This window comes from Rhinolophus sinicus, linkage group LG12 (genome assembly GCF_036562045.2).
Source record: "Rhinolophus sinicus isolate RSC01 linkage group LG12, ASM3656204v1, whole genome shotgun sequence".
Classification (NCBI taxonomy): Eukaryota; Metazoa; Chordata; class Mammalia; order Chiroptera; family Rhinolophidae; genus Rhinolophus; species Rhinolophus sinicus.
The window spans coordinates 67,281,041-67,304,941 of NC_133761.1; the positions used below are offsets into that span (position 1 = coordinate 67,281,041).

The 23,901-nt window shown below is 45.7% G+C and overlaps 1 protein-coding gene across 4 annotated transcripts in view; it reads left to right on the forward strand.

The window, feature by feature from the left end:
* Positions 1–23,901, forward strand: part of CAMSAP2 (calmodulin regulated spectrin associated protein family member 2) — a 62,887-nt gene that overhangs the window by 4,869 nt on the left and 34,117 nt on the right. For all 4 annotated transcript variants that reach the window (XM_074317093.1, XM_019750881.2, XM_074317094.1 and 1 more), the window contains exons 2-3: positions 10,893–11,152; positions 22,951–23,112. In XM_074317093.1, the coding sequence (XP_074173194.1) occupies positions 10,893–11,152; positions 22,951–23,112 (422 nt within the window). The remainder of the gene's footprint in view (positions 1–10,892; positions 11,153–22,950; positions 23,113–23,901) is intronic.

A 23,901-nucleotide genomic window follows, 5' to 3' on the forward strand; every position in this document is an offset into this window, starting at 1 on the left:
GGTGGCAGCTATGAATGTAGGTGCGGAGTATGACCAAGAAGCAGAGAATAGAGATGACAGTTTGGGAGTCTTCTCTGCATAAAGTGTAATTGAAATTGGAAATAGATGAGCTCGTACGTAGCTGGACCATCAGCTCTAACGCGTCTTTTGGAGCAAAAATTAATATATTATGTTATACTATATTATACCTGGTATTATATTATAAAGACCCGGACTTATTTTACTATATGAATTTTTGCTCCAAAATACACATCAGAGCTGATGGTCCAGCTGGGTCTTATTTTCGGGGAAACATGGTGGATGGAAAGACATTTTAGACAGAATCTAGGGTAATGAGCGTTGGGATGCTTTGGGAGGAGCGCTGAGCAAGAGGAGACAGCAGTCTGTTAGGAGAGAATTAAAAAAGGCTGATAACACTGAGGCCCCGGGAGGAGGAGGTTTGGGGGAGGCGTTGGGCGGGTGGCTTCTTAACAGTGGCAGATGCCGCATGTTTTAAATCATGCCTTTCTTCTGTGAGTTGGTGCTGTAGCAGGGGAGACGTGATCAGTGTGTAACTATAGGAGAGGCCAGGACATACGTAAGAGCCAGGTAACTGGGACAGTGACGTGTGGAGGGAGGAGAGCGGGAGAGGGCCCTGTGGGCCCCGCGTCTGTGAAGGAGACCCCTGAAGTGGACATGGGGGCCACGATAGACCCTGCAGGGGGTCCGCAGAATGGGAAGGAGGCCCTGCAGATGAGGAGCGGGTTTGCGTGTGGCCTGGCGTTTTGAAACCCAGGAACTGTCAGTGAAACCACACAGACCAGTCTGGTTGGAGTAGGTTCATGTCATGCAGTGGTGGGAGCTCCAACTCGAAAGGTGATTCGGGACAGCAGGTTAAGGAACTTGGTGTTATTTCATAAGTAGGTACATTGGCCGAAGCGCATTGGATTAAAAAAACTACAATGGCTAATTTACTGAACACCTAGTTTCTGTTAAATACAATTTTGAGTATTTTACGTGCATTATTTATTTTAATTCTGAGAACAACCCTATGAAGTAGGTATTATTGTATTTCTTCTTCTATGACTCTAATGCAGTTTCCCAACCACAAAACTATTGGCTGGATAATTCTTCATTGTGGGAGCCGTCCTGTGCTTTTTAGGATTTTAGCAGCATCCCTGGCCGCTCCCCACTAGATGACAGTTGTGTCCCCCACTCCCACTTCCACCAAAAATGTGTGCAGACACTGCCAGGTGTCTCCTGGGTGCAAAATGACCGCAGCTTGAGAACCACTGCTGTAAAGATAAGTTGCACCTTCAGTTTAAAATGGTTTTTCGTGCATTAAAGTATAAATTAATCATGACTTCCTGATGTCACAAATATTCAATTGGAAAATACAAATTTAGGAAATAGGATAGTTTGCCCTTATTATAAATGAGGAAACAGATTTAGAGGGGGTTAGATTCCTTGCTCTTCTCATCAGCGTTTCAGTGGTGGGACCCAAACAGGAGCCTCAGCCCTTCTGATCCTAAAATCTGTGTTTGAACCTCTGTGTCATGCTCTTCCTGTAGTTCATCACGTTTTGTAGAGAACCCCGGGAAGCGAAGGCCTCAAGAAAGCAGGAAAACCTCTCAACTGCAAGTCTTAAATTTTGTTGAAGAGCTTAAAAGCACATTTAATTTTTCTTGAACAAACCTATTTATGTTTGATGAGTTCGTGCAGAAATAGGAAATATATTTGTAATTGTTCTGTCATTTCAGGGCCTCCCTTCTCTTCCACTGGGTCTAGTTTTCCATGTATACTAGTTTACAGACTTTTTCTATTGGAAAAGTACAAATCATGACATTTAAATTAGATATCGCATGTGAATTAGTGACAAGCTTGGTGCTGTAGCTGAGATAATGCTTGTTTTCGTTCAGCACTTTTCCACCCTATGCCTTGCATAGCTTTTTCTTTTCTTTTTAACTATTGGCTCTTTAACAGCAGAACGTTTTAGATTAAAGGCCTACACAGTAGTATCTTTCCAGTTCTCCTTCTACTCCCTTTTCGTTCTGGGGCATTTTCCTAAAGTGCTCTTTGTCTCAGGTTCCCTACTCACTGAATAGTCACCATAATAAGGATTTGTATACTGCTTTGCATTCTTGAGAAGAAAAACAAATTGCAAAGTGTTAGATTTATCAGTCTGACACTTAGGCCACCTTTAGACATTCTGTTTCCCATTGTGGAATGGGAATATATTTCTTATAATCGTTTCAAAGAATTCTTTTTACGAAAAATATTTTTCCCCACAAACGGAGTAATAAGACAGAAGCTGGGAACAGGGCAGTCGAGAGGACACTGAGCTGCCTCTAACCCTGGCCGTGGCGCTCTGCAGCGCTGCACCTGCTGGAGGCTGTGAAGTACCTGCGTACGATTTTCTTGAGATAAACAGGTGGAATTTCAGTTAACTGAAGTGTTTCTCTCCCCACTCCCTGTCTCACAGACGTAGCTTTGTGGGAGCATGTGTGTCTGACCTTAAAAAGTTATTTGGAAACTACCGTGTTCCCCTGTTCCCAGCCTCTCCTTCACACCATTTCTTTCTCTAAAATGGGATTGCAGGCAGAGTCTTGGAATAAAGGACATTTGAAACCTTTGAAATACTTTAAAAGACTTGTCTTCGGCAAAGGACATTTTTAGAGTAGATGGTTCTATTTTTTTCTGCTGGCATTCACTACTGCTCTCAAGAGTCTCTTTTTCAGCTCTCTTCTCGCTTCCCACCCCCCTTTTAGGCATCCGTACTAATAGATATACAGGTGAAGTGGCGCTACGTCTGGGGTGGGCTGCAAATAATGGGCCAGGTGGAGGTGGGCTGCTCGCGCTGGGTCAGGGGTGGCCCTTGGTGCTGATTGTGAGGCTGGGTGAAGAGTACACGGAGGTTTATCGTCGTCGTGTGTATTTGAGATTTTCTAAAACCAAATGGTTTGTTTGGAAAGAAAGAAAAAGCAAGAGAAGCGCACAGAACTTTCACTCAGTGACTAGGGACGAGCTGTGACTAGTGGACACGTGTGAGGCCTGGAGCTGCCGTGGGCATTGGCTGCTGTGAGAACACAAGCCAGCGTGCAGAAGGGTGCAGCTAAGGGAGGCAGCGAAAGGGCCGCTCAGTGGCCATCCCAGTGCCAGCCAGTTGGAGCGGGACTTCTGCCCCTACCCTCGAGAGACCGGGTACTGTCTCCCATTCACCCGCGGCTCTGTCAGACCCATCTGCCTCCACAGCCCCCTCAGCAAGTTCTCAGCGACGTCGCCAGTACCTTCCTGCTGCGAACCCAGTAACTGTAACTCGGCCCCACCCCTCTTCTCGCTTAGCCTCTCAGCTGTACCTCCCTCCCCCCCTCATCCTGCCTGTTCTCTTCCCAGCGTTGGATTCCACATCCGCTGGCTCCCTCTTCCTCTGCTCACCCTGCGTCAGGCTCCTGTGCTGGCTCTGCTGTCTTGGGTCCCCGTGTCTCTCCATCCTTTCCCTCAAAGTGACTGGCAGTTACTCGCTCTAATTTCAGTTGCCACCTGTGTCTCTCCTCCCTGAGAGCTTCTAAACCCCCCGAGGAATTTTCAGGGCCTCGTGCACACTGCCCGCCATGGTAGGGGTTCCTCACTCAGCGCTGTCCTCTGGTGCTGCGGTCACAGGTCGGAGTGGAGGTCTGAGCAGGGAGCCCCAGTGACACACACTTGCTGTCAGAGACACAGGGCACGAGCGTGCTGTCATGGCACAGCTTGCCAGTAAGGCTGATGAGCAGCGAGGGTGTTGTGCTCCTTGGGCAGATGACAGACATGTAGGCCAGACCCGGTGTCACCAGTGGGGGCCAAGTTACACGCACGTGAATATTAAGTGTTTATGTATATTCGGTGTTCATGGCCTCTTGTTTGTTTGGTCTCATGCATATTTAGTGTGTCATGAATATTTAGTGCCTGCGTACCTCAGGACTATTAGGTATCTTGGGTGTTCTCCATTCCTTTCTATGTTTCGCATACATGTGCTACTAACCACTTTCCTTTATTTAATACATTCTATGAATTCTGTGTCTAACAAACTTTTTGCTTGCCAGTACTTATCTATACTTAAAATATCTGAAAAGATTCCGTGTATATTCTACAAACTTACTCATCTTTGTAATAGAATTCAATAGTCTTGAAAGTAAAAGTACATTACACTGCGGGACAGGGAAGACGGATTTGCTGTGTTCTCTCCCTCTGGGGGAAATTGGACCGAACTGATGGAGCACTGGGCCCCAGGAGTCTGAAGGCGTGTGGGGAGCAGGGAGAGGGGTGTTCTGACAGTGACCAGATGTGCGGGCAGCGCTCGGGAGTGGCAGGGAGCGCGGTTTCCAGGAACTGAGTGGCTCGCAGGGGCATGTAATACAAGCAGCCAGGCAGGGACGGGATGGTGCCTCCCTTGTAGGTCAGAGGACGGACGTGAGTCCTGAGAGAGGCTGGAAGGCTCTGAAAACCCTGCCACTGTGTGTGACATGCTCACATTGCGGGAAATGAGCCAGTTCTGGCTGTAGTGCAGGACGGTTTGGAGCAGAGCGGAGCGAGCGTGAGGAAAGACAGCAGTTCCCACGAAAGGCACTGCCAGCCTGGGCTGGGGCGTGGGAGCTGAGGCCGTGAGAAGGGGACGGGGTGTGGGAGAAGGGGGCACTGATGAGGGCTTGTAGGTTTCCACAGAGGGAAGGGACACTCGAAGATGACCAAGCTTGGGGGGAAGGATTGATTTGGGGCATCTCGAGGTCGGGTAACTTTTTTTCAGCGTAATTTCAAATGTGTAAAATAGTGTGGAGGACGCCCCAATCCCCTTTACCCACATTGACCGGTGTTGTTAGCTCTGTGCCTTTTGTCTGCTCATCCTCTCACTCCCGTTCCTCCCTCCCACACGAGTCTGTGCGTATGTACATATGGAATGTTTTCTGAACTGTTGAAGACTGCGCTGGAGACAGCGTCCCCTCATCTAAACACTTCAGTCTGTCTCCTCCACGGAAGCATGGGGCTCATGCAGGCACAGTAAAGTTACAGAAATCAGGGCCTGGAACTGGGCTGCAATAGCGACATCCCCTCCAAGTCCACATACACATTTACCGCTTGTCTTGATGTCCATTGTCCCTGGGTTGGCCCCGTCCCAGGCTCGGGTCCAGCGTCACGCCCTGCATGGAGCTGACTTGTCCCTTTAGTCGCCTCCTGTCTGCCTGGTGCTCCGGGACCCTGACACTTGAGAGGACTGAGCACCTGCAGCCCGGCCGCCGCCGCGCCCGAGCTCTGGCCACACCTCCGTGGCCTGTGGCCTCTGTAGGGGCCACTGCACCACCGCCCCCGGGCTTCGCCTCCTGTTCTGCAGTGCTGGGCCCTCTTTCAGCACGTAGCCTGTGGTCTGCAGGGCGGGATGACGATGAGATCCTGGCATGGCTGCCTGCGGTGTCCCAACAAGAATGGCTACACTGGGGGAAGAGGCACAAAGTGCACAGACTCCTGCCCGCCCTCTGGTGCCCCCACCTTCTGTGGCGCTCTTCCTTCTGGTCCTTCTCCCTTCGGTGTCTCCCCTCCTTCTGCTCCTCCCTGCTCCCCTCTGGCTCACCCACCCTTACAGCGACCACTGCACCCCCAGCACCTGTCACCCCCCCAAACAGATGTAGCCTCCTGCCCCCTGCATTGCACAGGGAGCTTGGGCTCCCAGGGCCACACCAGTTGGCAGCCAGGCAGGGGAGGCGTGCAGACCGAGAGAAGTTTCCTCACCCTCTTTCCCACCCAATCAGGGCGACTTGACATCTCCCCTTAACATATGCCAGGGAGCAAAGAAGACAAGCCCATTTCTCAGCACCCGAAAATGCCAGAGCCTGCGGTGCTGATATTTTCCTTTATCAGAATGCGTTTGTAGCTTATAAAAACAATAGGCCAGGTACGGTGTCGAATGCTCCTCCATCTGGATTTGTCTGCTGTGCCTGTGATTAGAGTCAAGTAATGCAAGTGGGCAGGCTGCCCAGAGGGGTGCAGTGCCCTCAGGAAGTCAGGGCCTCAAGAGGCACAGAGCGTGTCCCAGTGTTGGTGACGTGCACTGGTCACTTGGTTAGAGTGGTGTCGGCCCCTCCTCCTCTGTAAAATTATTAGGAATGTTTTCCCGTTTTTTATTCAAAAGTAATTTGTGGGGAAAGAATGTGAAATACCCTGTCCATCAAACTTTTACCCACCACTTTAGCATCCAGTAATGATTCTCGCTTGAATCAATCACTGTTGATTATTGCTGTTGTTTTTTCCTATTTGTTGGGTGGTATTCTGCAAGGAAGAGCGTTTCCTCCGTTCTCTTTTACTTATTCATTTATATCGGATTGGACTCATTGATTCTTGTTTTATTCAATGGGTCATAGTCCTTTATTATCATTTGTTTTGAAGCTTAAATTGTCCCCAGTTTGGCCAGTGAGATCTCCTTCCAGCTGGATACTATGACCTTTTAACACAGCGCCATCATTTGTTGGCATTTGCTTACTTTCTGGTGTGTGCACACACGTATTCACATACATTCTTAGCTCATTTTGTACTTTTCGTCCTCCAGTCCTGGAAACAGCCACTTCTTCTGGAGCCCTGGCTCCGTTTAGTGGGAAGGGTGTAAGAACCCAAGTTACAGGTACAGGCTTAGCAGACACAGCCAGGAAACACGCACGTGCCTGTGTAGCATGCAGCGGCACCTGTTTACCTGTCTGCGGAGGGCTGTAGACCACCACGTGTCCACACCGACACCAGAGGAACGCCCCTGGTCACTGAGAGCCCTGGCTCCCGTTTTGAGGTTGAGGTTTCTTTGTGACAATCCAAGGGAAGAGTTGAGTAGGCTGGGGGCTTATAGAACCTGGAGCTCAGAGGAGGTGCCTCTGTCTCAGGGGCAGCAGGGGTGCGAGGGACGAGGTCACGTGAGCTCAGGACCGCAGCACAGCGCTTAGCACGTCATTCGGTGCATGGAGGGCAGCGGCTCACTTTGAGTCGGCATCTTCTCGGCAGGTGGAGCTCTGTGTTTAGGTGCTCACGCTCTGTACATATTCGAATGCCTGCTGTGTTGGAGGCAGGTCCTAGGTGCTGGGGCACTGACGGAGAGGTAGTCTGCTGTCCTTGAGGTCACACTGTATATAGTGGGAGGAAGTGGAAATAAACACCCTCCCGTACTGTGGGGTCGTAGTAATTGTCATGTAGAGAGTTAAAACAGGACCGCTGATGGGGTGGTCAGGGAGGGCCTATGTGAGGAGAACTGAATGGGAAGAGCCAACCGTGTGAAGAAGGATGGAGGGAGGGGCTGTGGAGGCAGAAGCAGCACGTGTGCAGTCCCCGAGGCCTAGACTGGGGACTTTGTGGCCACAGAGAGGCTCGGCTGTCTGGGACACAGTGAGTGGCCTGGGGAGCAGAGGACGCTGGAGTCAGGAGCAGTAGGCGCATCTGGGTGGTTTGGCCAAACTTGAACTCAGAGAAGTGAGTCATTGCACTCAAGGTCCCACATGCAGTGGGAGAATTAAGACTCGGCTTTTTAAATCCCAAGCCCCAGTTTTCCCCGCTGTATCATGCTGCCTTCTAATGGTAGTGAATGTTGGTTAACTGAGAAAGGGTTTGGTTTTGAGAGGGGTACTGTTGCAGAAGTTGAGGGTGGCCTAGGAGAGAAATGCCTGTATTGTTTGAAAGAAATCTGTGTCATTGGCTGGCACGTAGGTGCAGCTGGTAGCTAGCTCAGCTTTACAGAAAATGACGGAAAATGCCTTGAGCGACACTCTCTCTTCCCCCTCTGCCTCTACCGCCAGCATTTCAGGTGACTGTTAATTTCAGAACTTAGCTCTATCTAGTCAGGTTTATAACAACATGATTAAGGTAGGTTCTGCGTAAGGCCTGGTGCTCAAGAAAAACTTGTCTCTTGTTCTTTGCAATTCCAGGGCAGTCACACCCGCTCCTACGTGTCGATTATTTTTTGTGCTCTGGAGGTTCGGGAGAGGGTGAATGAAACGTGTTAGCTTTGACTTTGCCTGTTTGTCTTCTAGGATGCTGTTTCAGCTCATTTGGTTTAAAATGTGGTACAACTCCAAGCTGTTTCTTAAAAACTGATCGTCTTGTCCTATTGGTAGAAATGGTAGGCATTTTCAAAGCCTTCGCTTTAGCGTATTTAGTTCTCGAAGACTTGTTTTAAAAAGTGACCTATTTTGTAATACTCAGTGTGCAGGTTTGCATTCTTGGTGGACGCATCTGTTTTTGTGTATTCTTGAAACGTTCTTTGACTTGCTGTGGCTCCTTTCCCTTTTCTTTCCATTGGGAACTTCTAGAGTTTACTACGCTTTCGTTAGTTCACGGCTGTGCAATATAAAATGCAAGCAGCCCCTCAGCTGTCTGTCCTCCACCTTCTGGCTCGCCTGTGATCTCGGTAAACCATTATTTTTGTACCTTTCTAGCTGGATGGTTTAGAGCAAGGGCTCCGCGTTTATCAGCTGTGTGTCCTTGGGCCAGAGAAACCTTTCTTGGTTACTTCACTGTAAAATGGGGCCAGGAGGATTGTTAGGACTGAATGACAGAATGCATCTTAGGACAGTCTGCCACACACAAGATGCTTCACAAGCATTAGTCGAACCCTAATTTTTATCTGTATGTGATCTGATTTGCCAGTTTCGCCAAGGTGTCATAAAGATCACGTGAGGATGGCTGTAACAGCCGTAGAAGGTTAGGTGGATGGTCAGGTCTGACGGAGAAGTTTGTAATCCTGGTAATGAGCAGTCACGTTGCTCTTTGCACAGTTACAGCGTAGACACCAGTCACTGGTTCATTGTTACAGGAACTAAAAATCCATGATGTAGGCATTTTGTAATAATTATCTTAACACCCAAATAATTCCCCTTTTCGAGTGGTTCTTCTAGGTAGCTTCTGTTTCGTTCCTGTGACACTCACAGTTGAATGAGGACCCAGCCGTGTTCTGTAGTTTCCAGCTGAGCTTACGTGTCCTGCTGAGGCAGCTGCTGTTAAGGTGAAGGCCGGCTCACTGCTGGTTAATGCAGCTGTGAAGGAAGGAACGTGTTTTCAATTATTAAATGAGGATGATATTTTTAGATGTCACCCAAATCCCAAATTGATACATCTACTCTTGACCTCTTTCCAGAGTCCTGTATGGTCCCCAGCTGCTTTTTGGATATTTCCACTTGGATATTTTTACTGTCATTTCTCTTGGTACTGCCTTCTGACTTCATTTCCTTATCTCTGTAATCTTCTAGCTCTGATTTTTACCGCTGTCAATATTGAATACCAGATTAATTGCCCCTAAACTTCATTCTTCAGTTTCACTCTCACCTTTAAAACTGTCAGCAGTTTCTTCTTAGTTATCATGTAAAGGCCTCATGTTTAAAAGAGAGATTACTTTCAGCTCTGATGCCAGCCTCCCATTCCAGCTGTGCCTCTGCTGCACAAACCCTTCTCCACCCAAACCCTTCCATTTGGTGTCTCGTGACATTTTCTCTCCGTCCCTCCCTTCTTCCCTCCCCCTGCTGCTCCCCCCTTCTGTTTAGAAAGCCTCTTTTTTCTGATTAAACAAATTCTGCCTATTCTTCCTGTCCGATTTCTTTAAGATGAAGTCTTGTCAGTCCACTGTCAATACTTCCGTCTCTGAAAGTGGAGCATTGAATTGTTCCTTTCATCATTTAGCGTCTCCAGTTTCTGAATTGCCTACTTTCCCATCTTCCTAGACTTGTTGTAGGTGATCGGCTCCTTGAGCACAATCATCTGATTCTCTGAACGAATTTCCCAGAACCAGGCTGGTATATACAATAGTGACTTTAATATTGTTTGTGAAAGTATTCTTCCAATGGGAGAATTTCAAAAACTTTAAGGAGTCTCTTCATTGTATGCGAATACGTTTTTTGAAATGCTGACTTTGATTAGTACTGTGCGTTATTGATCTTATATTAAAGCTGCCTATTCAGGAGACTCCTAAGACCAGCCATGCGGGCTGGCTGGCCCCGAAACCTCACTTTCTAAAGAGAAGGCAGGCGAGGGACTGGCTGAGGAGTGGGAGGGAGAAGAGACACAGGGCAGAAAAGGCCAGAAGCCAGTGAGGCGGGTGCTGTGTGCTTGGTGCCCTGCAGCTCCCCCTGGGGATGGGGAGGTAGACATGGCGGAGGGGGCGTGGCCTTCAGGGGCCGTGGGCAGCAGAAAGGAAACTGGGAGGAGCGTTTGGTGTCCTCGTGTCCCATTTGAAACGACCCTTCGCCTTCCGGTGTCTCCATTGGATGGATTAATTGGGGGCCCAGAGGGCTTTTTGGGGTAGGCTGGGGGTGTCAGTGGGAAGGTGGAGGACTGGTGGTGTCCTAGTGGAAGGGACGTTTAAGAGTAGTTCTCCCCCGGACTACGGCTGTGTCTCCCCCTCAATAGCGTCAGCGCGCTAAGCCAGAAGGGAGACCAAGGCCTCCAGGCGGGCACAGGGAGGTTAGGCAGATTCTGATGGGCTGTCGACTTGGGGCCAATGATTTCAGGCTCTGAGGTCGCGAGGCCCAGCGGTCTCCTGAAATGGCTGTTGTGGAACATGTCTGGTTGACGGCTCGAGTGTGAGGCGATTCACTGCAATTCGTTTGAAGACTCTCGAGCTCGTTCTGTGTATCGGGTGCGCATGTGGGGATACTTACCCAGACGCACGAGGCTCAACCTTTCCCCTGGTTTGTTTTGTAGTCCGTTTTAAAAATATACTCAGAACACGGTCTCCTGTAAAAGAGATTTCTGGCTCTTTCTCATTTCAGATTATCTGCCGAGGTCTAATAAACCACCTTGTCAGTTGAAGGGCTATTATTTTTTTTAGAAGGAATCTTAACTTACGACATCAATAGTAATTGTTAAATAAATTGTGTTTCTTTTATAAAAATTTTGTAAGAATTTCCCCTTCATCTTTGTAGACAATGTGCCAGCGGAACTCCAAGAACCGTTTTACACAGATCAGTACGACCAGGAACACATCAAACCTCCCGTCGTGAACTTGCTCCTATCGGCTGAACTGTACTGCCGCGCCGGGAGTCTCATTCTCAAGAGCGACGCTGCAAAGCCCCTTCTGGGCCATGACGCTGTGATCCAGGCTTTGGCACAGAAAGGTCTCTACGTCACTGACCAGGAGAAGCTGGTGACCGAACGAGACCTCCACCAGAAGCCCATACAGATGGTGAGTCCGTCTCTCCAAGGCTGACTGTGAACTGTGTTCTCAGAGAGAGGGAAATAGGTTTTGAAATGGAATTGTCTCTGCCTAGAGTTTAAAAACTTTTTCTTATAAGCCTCGTATCCAAGTTAAGAAAGATTTTAATAAACTATTTTGGAGGGTTGGGTGCCAGTCTAATACCTGGAGAAAATAATTACATAATTTCCAGCTACTTGAAGTGATTTTTATTCCATTTAAAACCTTGTTTTTTCCATCACAGACGAGATAGAAAGTGTCTCCTTGATTTTCTTCCCATTAGGAAAGAGATGGGATTTGTTAAGTGTTCATTTACATGCTTGACTAACCCCTTGGTCAATTTCTGCATAGTAGATATTTTCGTTTATTTACTAACCATTAATTCACTCCTGTGGCGAACACACAGTGAAGGATCCAGCCTGGTCTGGGACAGCACGCAGGGACTCAGGATGGTCTCTGGAGACACGTCCACATGTTTAAGTTCACTGTTTGCCGCGTCAGGCTCGGTCCGCCATACCTGAAGTCTGCAAAGTGCTGGACGTCCTCAGGAATGGTTTTAGAAAGAGGAAACAGTTCTGCACGTCGCTCTAAACCACGCTCCCGTGTGAGATTGGTCGTCTTCTGGGGAGGAAGGGGAGAGGGAGAGGTATGTGTAGAATAGATTAAGAAATAGGTGAAATTATGAAACTGAAGAAGGATGCACAAAAGTGAGTTTGCCCAAATCTAGTACCAAAGGAGGGGGTGACCTGCTTTGCTTTCTGCCTATTTTCCTTTTTTTAATGCCCCACCCATTTTATTACTTTCAAGGAATAGAGAATAATGTCTTAGGAAAATTTTAGTTGATGAATTTAATTATGGATTTATATTAATAATAGAATTATTGAGGATAACTAAGACTGTTTATTATCAGGTATGAGATTTTGAACTTTCGTTCATGGCTGCAAATTGACTGGTGCGTACCCTAGTTTTTGTGTACCTACTTTGCATATATGCCGTGTCAGTGAGCAGCTGCCAGCCCAGGGGCGAGCAGAATTCTACTCAGGTGTCCCGGCAGAATCTCACATTCGCGTCTAGAGTCACGGAGCTACTTGGCACGCCTGCCGTGCATATTTCCACTTCATTGTTTCCAGGCCAAGTCGATGGTTATAAAGCACAGGGATAACTTTGTGAATCAGTGTTTGCTAGTAGCTGCTCTCTCAGATACAGACAGATACACGACACATCACCTAGGTGTCTTTAGAGTAGGTTATTTCCTTTAGATTCTCTTTAGTATATTGCAAAATAGTGTGTTTAACGGTATTGAACATAGTGACCCCCTGCCCCCCACCTTCCAGCTCTAAATTCTCTGAACTTTTGGGATCTTCTGTTTCTGTGTGCTGCCTTACAGCCTTTTGGGGAAAAGTTGGGTGGTGGCAGCACAAGTGTTATCATTAGTATAAAGTGAGTTTGATCATATTCATTTCGGGGCGGGAGGGGGGTGAGAGGAATGCTTTTTTTCCCATGACAATGCATGTTGGAGAATGTGCCTTTTATCACAGTGCTTTTAAGAGGACAGATTTTGAGAGTATAACCTTTAATGTGATTTCTTCTATATTTATATCAATGGAAAATATATTTCAGACACTGTTTTAAAGCCAATTAGTAATTATAATGAATGTGTAATTATAAATAACAATTATAATGTATTCAAGTTTATTCAGCACCTAAGCATTATCGCTATAATTGTGATCTGCCTAATGAATATTATAAATATGTGAGTAAAGGACAAATGTAAACAATAGACAGTTACAGTGTTGAAATACACACTGTCCTGAGAGCTAGAATTAACGTATCTTTGAACCAACATTAAATGAATGACTGAATGGTCACCGGAGGAAGAGTTACATGCATTAAAATCGCAAGGGAACATCGTTCAACCCAAAGTATGTTCTAGCCCAAATCATTTTACCTGTCAAATCATCTGTCAAAAAAATAAGTACTGGTATCTAGGATGATGTGAAAGCTGAGGGACATGTAGCAAATGAAGCCAGATGCGAAAAAAATAAAAAGAAAAAAGGGGAAGGGGAATGAGAAAGCTTAAGAGTACGTACAGAGGTTTTGAAGTGTCACTTACAGCAAATGACGTTGTGTGTGGATTGCATTCAGCAGCGTCAGGTTGGCCAGGGGGTTGATTGGCTCGGTGTCATAAAACGTGAAATTCATGGCATTTTATACCAGGAAGAGCCTTAGACGTCAGGAACCAGTAGGTATCAGTCTCCCAGTCACGCGGAACCTGGCCAACTCGGAATCTGCATCCCCTGACCCTGTAGCCAGAGCTGCTGGTTAGAACCTGGAGAAGAGGGTGGGGACGTGTACTTGTCAACAAGTGTTCTGGGTGATTTTCACAACCAAGAATGTGTGGGAAGGACTATTCTAATCCAGTCTTTTTATGTGTGTGAGCCTTTGAAGAGGGTAAGATTCGCCTAAGGTAGCCTGTTACTTAGCAAATCTAGGAGCAGAAGCCAAATGAGCTAGAACTGTGACTTTCTAATGTACCGTGCTGTCATCTGTTTATTGAAATCACGTTTCCTCAGCTATTTATCTAAATATAGACTGTGTTACAAATCTGACTCTTGGTTGCCAATCAGCTTTCCAACCATGTTTGCATATATAGGAAATCAGAGCTGATATTTATAAAACTCAATTATTTAAGTAAATGTATATAGTATATGTGATGTGAAGTAATGAGATTGACTTTCATATGTGACTTGTAAAATAATGTTTATTATTTAACCAAATCTTTTTTGGAACAGTCATTATTATATAAACCAAAACATTTATTTTGAAGTGCTTTCTTTTAACAAGGACCAAAAAGAGATTGACTGTTCTATGTGCTGAATGGAAATTAAAGTGGGTTGATAGGTCATTTGATAAGTAAGGCATAAAATGTTCTCTCATGAACTGTTGGTGTTGTTACAATGGCTGTTTGGGGATATTCAGAAAATATGAACTAAACAGTTCTGCACAAGTTTAAGCATTAGGCCTTGGGATTGCAGAGGTGGATGTGACGACTTCTGCTGGGAGGATCAGGACAGAAGATTAATGGGGTTCAGTGGGTGGAAAGGGGTGAATGAGAGTGCTAACCAGTCTGAAGGAATTGTCTGACCCAAGTTTGAACTAGGAAAGTGTGTTACGTGTTACAAGCTAAGTGTTGACAGCATGGAGGCATCAATGTGAGATGAGGCCAGAGCTAGTTTGGGCCAGATCAGGAAGAGGCCATGAGCCAAAGTTAGGGCCTTAAACTTTTGTGGGATACAGGACCATGGAATGCATTTTTGTACTATTTTCTCTGGGTTTGATGGTGGTGGTGGCTTGTCGATTTGTTTTCTCTGCTTACATTAAACAAATAAAATATCACAAAATACTTCTAAACACTGTGTAAACTGCTATACTGTCGGCTTCATGCAAATCACTGCGGTTTATTCTCAGGCCTTCCTCACCTGCTTGTATCTTGTGTCTAGTTCACTCATCAGACGATCGGGAGCTCTTTCACTGACTGTTCTGTGTGCCAGGGGCTGTGCTTACTTTACGTCCTCAATCTCACAGGACTTCATTCCGACAGCAACCCTAACGGGAACATGTGTCGTCCCCTTCCTGTTATGCTGATGAGGAAACTGGGGCTCTGAGAACATAGTCAGGGCCACAGAGCGAGCACAGTTAGTGGTGAAGACACAGTTCAGGCCGTCTCTGCCTCAGCTGGAAACCCACGCTCTTCACCACTAAGCTGTATTTTGGGTTTTGCCTCGGTGCTGGGATAGTAGGATACAGGGCAGTGGCAGGTGCAGAGGCGGAAAGAAACAGAAATGGTTGCTACCTGGGAATCTGCCCAAGCTTCTTTCCAGAGCACGTGACCCATTCTGTTCCATCTGGGAGGGTATGTTATTATTGTATGTTCGTGTCCTGGGAGTAACTGTCGCCTTTGACTCCCAACAGAGGGGGAAGCAGACTTGTGGTGGGGTCTTCGGGGTGGATGTGAGTTTCTTGATTTGTAAGAATGTTCAGGGTAATCCCCAGTTACCCCTGTCTTTTCTGGATACTTGAAAGGTGTGGAGAACAGAGACGCTGAGCTCAGGAACACTGAGTTGTCCCTCTTGTTGCTTTTTCTTCCTCCCTCCCGTCAACATACCGCTCCTGCTCAGCGGCCATTCTGTGGTACCACCATCTGTTGGAACGCCATGTCGTTTAGTCACGTAGAAGCTTGAAAAAATCTTTTCCTCATTTAGGAAGATTAAAAATTGCACTTTAGAGTAAAAGGATTATATAAATGTAACATCACATTAGTAGTTGAGATATTAATATCTAGTCACCCTTGTATAACAATGCCTTGAAAATTTATGAGTAGAACGTGTCTGTGACAAATTATTTTAAATTTTCATAGCTGTTGTTAACAGGGTTTTTTTCCCTTCATGATAATGCTCAGTCTCAGTTTTTTGTATCCCATTAATGTAGCCAGTTTGGATTCTATAATTTCTAGCTAAAATCATAAACAAATCCACATTCTCTTTTGATATCTTACAACTGTGTTTATTATGTTTGAGTCAGTGTTTATTTGTAATAATTTATTTAGAACTCGAAGTTTACTTTCTTGTAGAAATAATTGATGAATGGTGCTTATTTTATCACATGATCTCAAAACTCCTTTTTATATTTATAATAAAACTGAAGTCAGTCAGGCCATTCGTTAACTTCCTCGTTCATTTATTGAGCTTCTGCTATGTGCTGTGTATTATCTACTGTGATTAAAAAGCGTTTCCTATTCTTCAGTGTCTCACTTTCTACTGTGGATGTAATATGAGCAGACCAGGCTCTTTCCATCACCAAGCTAATATTTTAGTAGCAAAGACAAGCAGTAAAAACATAAGAAAATTGTAATGATTTCAGACAATAATAAATGCTCTGAAGAAAGTAAATCAAGAAGAAGGCGCTGGAAGGAGCGGGACGTGCTGCTTTCATGGGATGTGGTTGGGGAGGCCTGTCTAGGTTTTGTGTCTACACTGATCAAAGTACTTCCGAAACATCCTCAGCTTACTGGGGGAGACGTGATAGGGCGTCTTGTGTGATTGTCTGCAAGGAAACGGATCTAGCACTTATCCCCGTGTTTCCTTTTTGTGTTGTATTTTTATTTTATCTTTGAGATGTAGTTGACGTATAACACTGTTAGTTTTAGGTAGACGACATGCTGATTTGATAAGTGTATATGCTGTAAAATGCTCACCACAGTAAGCTCAGTTATATCTTGTTATTAAGCCTTTGGTTGCTTTCTGATAAATGAGGCTAGAAAGATAGACTCTAAGTCTGCTAAAGCTTTTTTTAACTTCTAGAAGGCATTTTTTAGTAAAGGTGGATTATGAGTTTCAGCTTATTTTTACATGCTGGAGCCAAGGCGGAATTCCTCACATCAGCTCATAATAGGAAATCTGTTTGTTACTTTCCAGTTGCTCCGCCCAGTGAGGCTCATGGAAATGTGCTTTTCAGACCGAATCAGCTCCACAAAGACAGGGCCCTGCGACCATGTTTGTCGTGTTCCAGCCTGGCCCAGGGGACATGCCCAGTCAGGGCGTGAGCAGGAGATGCACTGAGCATTTCCATTAAGAATTAAATATACTATTTCCAAAGAGAAGTCATTCAAAATTACTACTGAGGAGTGGTGGAGATTCACTTTTGTTTTTCCATACAGATTTGAATAGTGAGCTGTAATTATTCAGGAAAAACATATTCATTGAGCTTCCAGTGCGGTGTTTGGAGGAGGCTCCTGAACTCATGGAGTTTACCGAGAGAATCTAATTAATTGATTAGATTATTAGCTTTCTACTTTATCATTTTAACACAAGTTTACGCTTTCAAATAATCATGGGAAAAAGGGTGTGGACTTTTGGTTTCAATTAGACACGATCATTTGCTGACTTCCCTCTCTACCTGGGCTTTTTGTGTCCAGCCATGTTGTTTAAAATTTAACGATTAATATACATAGATTAAATCACCATATTGTACTTTTTAAATATCATGCAATTTCATATAGCAGCTATACCTCAAAGCCGAAATAATATTTCACAATTAATTAATCCTGCATTTTCCCAGTTAGTTTTCATAAAGTGAAGCCTGCTTCTGATATAAATAGATCTGTTAATACCAAGGACATATTTTAGAAACTAAGTCCAGTTACAATAGATTTTAGGTTGTTGCTCAAATTCTTTCATCATATAGAAGCGCTGTATTGATTGAGAAATATTTTAATTATAAAATTAATTCAGAGTGTTATTGCATTTGGCCAGAACCATTTTTGGGAAGAGCAGGTAAGTTCCAAAGAGGGTAGTTAGTGACCTATGGCTTCTGCCTAGTTGCCCAGCACAAGATGATGAATGAGGCCAGTCGGTTTCTTTGCTTCAGAAATCTGCACAAATCATGGACAGATTTGCATGTAAGCAAATGGGGAAATTAAGCAGAGTCCTGAGGTGGAATTAGGGGAGGAGGGGCCGTGGCAAACCGTGGAGTTGGTGGGGGAGAGGATGGAAAGGCTTCCTAACCATCTTTCTATGTGAACGAATATAGACCCCATCTGCACGATACTCTGTGATCTGAAAAGACCATATGGATTTGCCCAGTCCCTTGTCGGTGCATGTTTAGAACCAAAGGCGTTTTAAAATGATCGGAGTTCAATTTTTAAAAAATAGAAATAGTGAGACTATGTAACCTAAACTAAGCAGGCTGAGGATACATTGTAGCGACCCCTGTTAGACGAGGGAAAAGAGAGGAGAGAGGAGGGAGTTGAGCGGTGGAAATGCCATGGTGGAGGGACTGGATAATGAGCTCAGTTCGGGATGGGTTTAGGTTTAAGATGCCTCGGGACATCCAGGGAGATGCCTAGTGAGGCTGGGCTGAGGACACGTCGGGAATCACCTGAGTGGTAATGGTTACGTGAGGCTGTGGGATTGAGGTGCCAGGAAGGGCATGGGTTAGAGTGAGGGAGAGGCCAGGGGTAGAACTGTCAGAAAGAAGCACAGATATTAGGTGCTGCCTGGACGAGCCTGTGGAGACAGTCAAAGGTGCACGACGCAGCACGGCACCGCTCTGAGTCTGTCAGTCTTGTTCTCTGTCACAACTACTTTCTTCTGATCTGTTCTGTCATGTTGCTACTTAATCTTTTTCTGGTCGCGTATCTCACATTAGAAAAATGTTTTAACCCGTCTGTTTAATAAATGTAGAACATAAGGTATATTAAGAATGATCTCAGATTTTTCTAAAATAGTTTTGAAATAAAAAACTAAAAGTTTCTTTTTTAAAAGTTTTAAATGATGAGGCATATAGGTTCAGAAATCCTTTGGATATTTTATTAATTACATATTAATTACAGTGGCATGCCTGGACACCACTTGCCTGTAATAAGCTTCTCCTCCCCATCTTAAACAGAGTTTGTGCCATACCACTAGTTTCCATTTAACTATGAGAATATTACTGGAGAAAGCCTGAAAACGCAAGGAACACAGCTTTTTTTTCAGTCTTTCTTTGTTAGATAGCAGTATTATTGATACATAAGAGCATTACTTACTGAATTTGTAATGACCTAAATTTGAATTTCAGTTTAAATAATGTCAGTAGTTAATGATTAATTACAAATTGTTTTAAAGGTGTTATATATGTCATGATCTATCAAAATTATTGAGGTGGCATTTTATTTGGGCAATACTTGTCAACTATTTGAAAAATCAATCAAGTAAGGTATTACCAGCTGAGAGGGTTAAAAAAAACAAAACACCACAACAGTCTTTTGTTCCCTTTATATATTTGTTCACCTTAGTTAACAGAGTGAAGGCTCCACAGTGTTTTGTAGGTCAGAGCAGTTTCTGAGAACCATGTCACCAGGTTAGTTTGGGGGGCAAGGAAAATACCTGCTCAGTGGCTGACTCGCATCCATTCTGAGCACACGGGCTCATATACTCCGACTCCTTGCAAGGAAGCGTACAGTTTCCTGCCAGTGAGCCGCCTCCCAGATCTACTGCTCTCTACTCGCCCCGTAGCTGGCGCTTCCTGGGCTCTGGCCAGTGTCTGTGTGTAGAGGCCAGGTGGCCGGCTTAGGTCAAGTTTGTTTGGGGTCTTAGTCTGGGCACTGCTTGCCAACAGGCATTTGTGTAGAAGGACGTGGGTGAGTCACCTCTTGGTACTTGGCAGGTTGGGGAAGGTGTTCACGCTCTTCCTATCTGTGAGATTCTTAGGAAACTCCCCTGCTGTTATTCAACTTTCAGTTGAATTGAACGTTTCTCAAAACCTGGGGTGTAACCTCCCTTGTCACCAGGGTCACATCAGGACCTCCTTTTCTCTTTCCCCAGACCCTGCTGGGAGATGCAGCAGCTGTGGTTGTGGTATCTCGAGTGCTTCACTTTCTTTTTGTTCTGGGAAAGCTCGAACTGCAGGCATATTTTTCATACACACCCAGCTGAAAGAAATTTGCTGACAAACTTCCTTTCAGGCAATTTTTTGAGTGTTAAGTGGAGCATTTACTGATGGTTATTTTTATATGATAAAGCATATTTCAGTGTATCTGATGTAACTTGTAGATTTTGAGATTTGAAGCAGTTTTTGGCTCCGCATTGCATGTGCCTGGAAAACTTTCAGATCTGGAAAGCTATAAAACGCAAACATACTTTGAAGTACACCATATGTGCCTGGTAAGACTGTACTAGGAATGTCACAGTGGTCAGCAGATGAAAGAACGTAGCTGTCACCACACGTTGTTGGCTCGGGTAGCTGCGTTATGCTGAGTGCTGGTGGACAAGCCTGAGCTGCCATATGTAAATATCCTCAAAATAAACCGTGCCCAGGTCACCACCGTTAGGACATGGGGAAGATACTTCCTCGTGTGTTCTGCACTTAAATCTTGACTGGGGTAGAATCTGCCATGTTCTTTTGTCTCGGTGTTCTTGTTGTTTTTTCCTGCTTATGGATCTCTGATGGCTCCCTGGCAACCCCACCGTTAGTGGGCCGGGCACATTGTATCGAACTCTCCAGATTTAATTCCATAAAGGATTCATTGATGCAGCATTTGTTTGGGAAAATGTAAAAATCAATGATTACCATGGAGTTGGAAGATTATCTTTAGATAATAAACTATTCTCTAGACTAATCCCATAGTTACACACTGACTGTGTAATGCCTGAAGTAGGAACACTGTAAATCTTGATATCACTTAGGACTTTTTAGAGTATCCATCACGTTTGATGCCATGTGAGGTGAGAAGTTAAGTATTATCCACATTTAGTAGATGAAGAAGATGAGCTTTGCTGAAGTCTGAGCAACTTCCTAAGGTCAGAGCTTTCTTTCCAAAAATCAGCTTTGTTGAGGCATAACTTAACATACAATATGCGTAGTTAAAGTAAATAGTTTGAGTTCTGACACACGCATGTACTCGTGTAAATACTACTCTAGTTACAGCATAAAACACTTGTTTTTATCCCCCCCCCCCCGACCATTTCCCTCGTGCCTCTGCTCTCAGCTCCCTGCACCCCCCCCTCGGTGGCATCCAGTAACCTCCTTTCTGTCACTACATTCGTTTTGCCTCTTCTGGAATTTCATCTAAATGAATGCATGACTGGACTCTTCTGCTCCTGTTTTTGAGATCCCCCCACGTTGTTGTATGTCGTTTGTTCCTTTTTAGTGCTTACTGTTACTCCCTGTCCGAACGCCACACTTTGTTCCCGCACCAGGTGACAGGCATTGGTGTTTCCAGGTTTGGGCCAATAACAAATAAAGCAGCGATGAACATTTGTGCCCATGTCTGGCAGGACATGTATTTTCATTTCTCTTGGATCGCTACCTAGGAGCTGAATCGGTGGGCCGGACGTGTGTGTGTGTGATTTCTGAGTAGCTGCCAAGCAGTTTCCCAGTGGCTGGTTTCGTTTGCCGCTATCAGTGTGTGCCAGTTACTCCACATCCTCCCCAACCCTTGGGGTGTTGTGTCTCCTCGTAGATTTAATGGGCGTCCCCCTGATCACTAATATAATTTAGTGGTTTTTCATGTGCTTATTGGCCACTCGTACACCTTCTCTTATGAAGCATCTGTAGTAGGAGGTAGGAGAAGAGGGGACAACCTGGTGGGCAGAAAACAAGTGCGAATCAGATGACGTCACATAATGTGAGCTGCATGGATTGATAAAGGATCACTGGGTGGGGAGAGGCAGGCACGTCTTCAGGGAAGGCCTCTCTCAGGAGATGCTCTCTGGGCGGGGACGACAAAGGAGGAGAAACAGACAAGCAAGCATGTGAGGAGCCATGGTCAGAGGCCCTGCTTTCCTTTCCAGCTGCCAGGTGGGCACTGGGTGTAGGGAATGTGGACCTGACTGAGGTACCGCCCTTGCCCTCGGAGTCTTGCAGTCCACCTGGAATTACGTTCCAGGTGTGCAGGTGACGACCGCAGGGAGGGTGAGTCAGTGCTTCTCAACCCTGGCTGCTCATTTGTGTCCTCTGGGAGCTTTTAAAGACACCCCCCATGTCCTCTTTCCCATGACGAAGTCAGAATTCAAATAAGTATTTAGAACTTGGGCGGGAAACTAACACTATAAATAAGACTGAAAACCCAGAGACAAAGTGGGAGAAAGTATGTTCTGCCTGAATGACACAGACCTAATGTACCTCATATAGAATGAGGTCTTTGAAATCAAGAAAGATAAACATCCCACAGAGAAAAATAGGCAATAGCTATGAGCAGGCAGTTTTCCAAGGAAAAAATACAGATCGCTGTTAAACATAGAAAAAGATGGTTCTCCTTGTTAGTCAGAGAAATGCGAAGTTGACAAAAGAGGGTTTTGAACCTTTCTGACTGATACAGGTGATTATAAGTCAGTGGCATCTACCGTTGGCACGAAGGTGAGGGCGGCGCAATGGTGACACTGTTGGTGGGAAGCCAGGGTGGCCTCGGCCTTTCCAGAGAGCAGGTTAGATCTACCTGAAGTTAAGTGTGGTCCTCGGGGCCCAGGAGCCCACAAAGAAGAATTGCGCCAGAGACACAGGCGGCAGCACGGTTTGTCGTGCCAAATGGTAGGAGCCGGTGTGTGCGTGTCTAGCTGTTGGGCGCACATTCAGCTTTTTTGTAACAATACATAGCAGACTTGGAGGCATTCTAGGGGAGGAGGGCACTTCCTTCTTTAGATACTTTGTGTCACTGGGCGTTTTAAGAAGCCCATGTAACACTTTTGAATTTAAAAATATGAAACAACCACAGAAGTGGAAGGGAGGGCGAGAAGCTCTGTGCTGGACCCTCAGGATGAGGGGGAAGCTGGAGCGAGGGCACCCAGTGGAGGTGTTTCTGCGTGTTCAGGGCTGAGAGGTGTTGTCAGTCTGAGGTGCGACTGTGGCCGTCAGACTGAGGAGAAGGGTAGGTTTGCCAGCCACTTCAGAAGCAGAATCTGCGAGGTTCTACTACGGGATGTGAGGCGGGAGGAAAGGGGAGGAAAGAGCAGAGTCGAAGATGCCACTGACATTTGTAAATTACGTTGCTGAGTAAATGACTATGGCATTATCACAAATAGGAAAAGGCACGTCTTTCAGTAGAAGGCGATGAGTGTCCCCAGCGTGGGCTCTCAGGAGTATTTGGATGGCACCTGAGCTCACCTGAGCAGTCACCATCTGTGCTCTCTTACAAGTCCCGTCCTCTGCAGTCTTTAGTCCTGCTGTTTGTTAGGAAATGTTACTACTATTTAAAATAGACAAAGGGCAGTTTGAAAGTGGAAGTTGGAACTCTTTCTTGTCTTGTATTCCAGAGCGCTCACTTGGCGATGGTGGACGCCCTAATGATGGCCTACGCTGTAGAAATGGTCAGTGTGGAGAAAGTCATTGCATGTGCTCAGCAGTATTCCGCGTTCTTCCAAGCCTCGGACCTGCCCTATGACATCGAGGATGCTGTCATGTACTGGATAAACAAGGTAGGAGGGTACTCACCTGAGCAGAGGGAGTCCCCTCACCAGGAAGAGTGAAGCCCGCAGTTCCACTTTGCCTGTCTGCTGTGGACTGAATGTGTGGCCCCCAGAGCTCATATGTTCACGGTGTTAGGAGCTGGGGCCTGTGGGAGGTGATCGGGTCGGAGGCCAGAGCCCTGAGGAGTGGGACCAGTGTCCTTATAAAGGGACCCAGAGACCTCCCTGCCTCTTGGGCCATGTGAGGACACAGCAGGGTGATGGCCAGGAAGCAGGCCCTCAGCTGACGTCTTATCTGCCGGGGCCTTGGTCGTGGACTGCCAGCCTCCGGAACTGTGAGAAATCAGTGTCTGTGGTTTAGAAGCCCCAGCCTATGGGGTTTTTGTCATAGCAGCCCGAACGGTCTAAGATACACTCCATTACTCTTTTTGTTTTAAATCAAAGTGAAAGCTAAAGCTATGGACTCTTGTTAAAATTGCCCATTCCCTAAAAACAAAACAAAACAAAAACTACTGCTAAAATGATGAAAATAGATTCTATATATTCTGTAATATATATGATTGTATTTCATAATGATTAAAGTAGTTCATACCAGATGATTACAGAATTCAGAGCACTCAGAGCAGGGAACTACACGCTGTGGCTGTTTGGACATATGATTTGAACCCAAGAATGAAATCATTTTTCATGTTTCCAATGAGATGACTCTTCGGTTTGCTTGACTGAGTTGCGTAAGACTATGTCGATTCTAGAATCTTCTTGGAAACTTTTATGGAACTGTGATTAGTTATTTGTGCC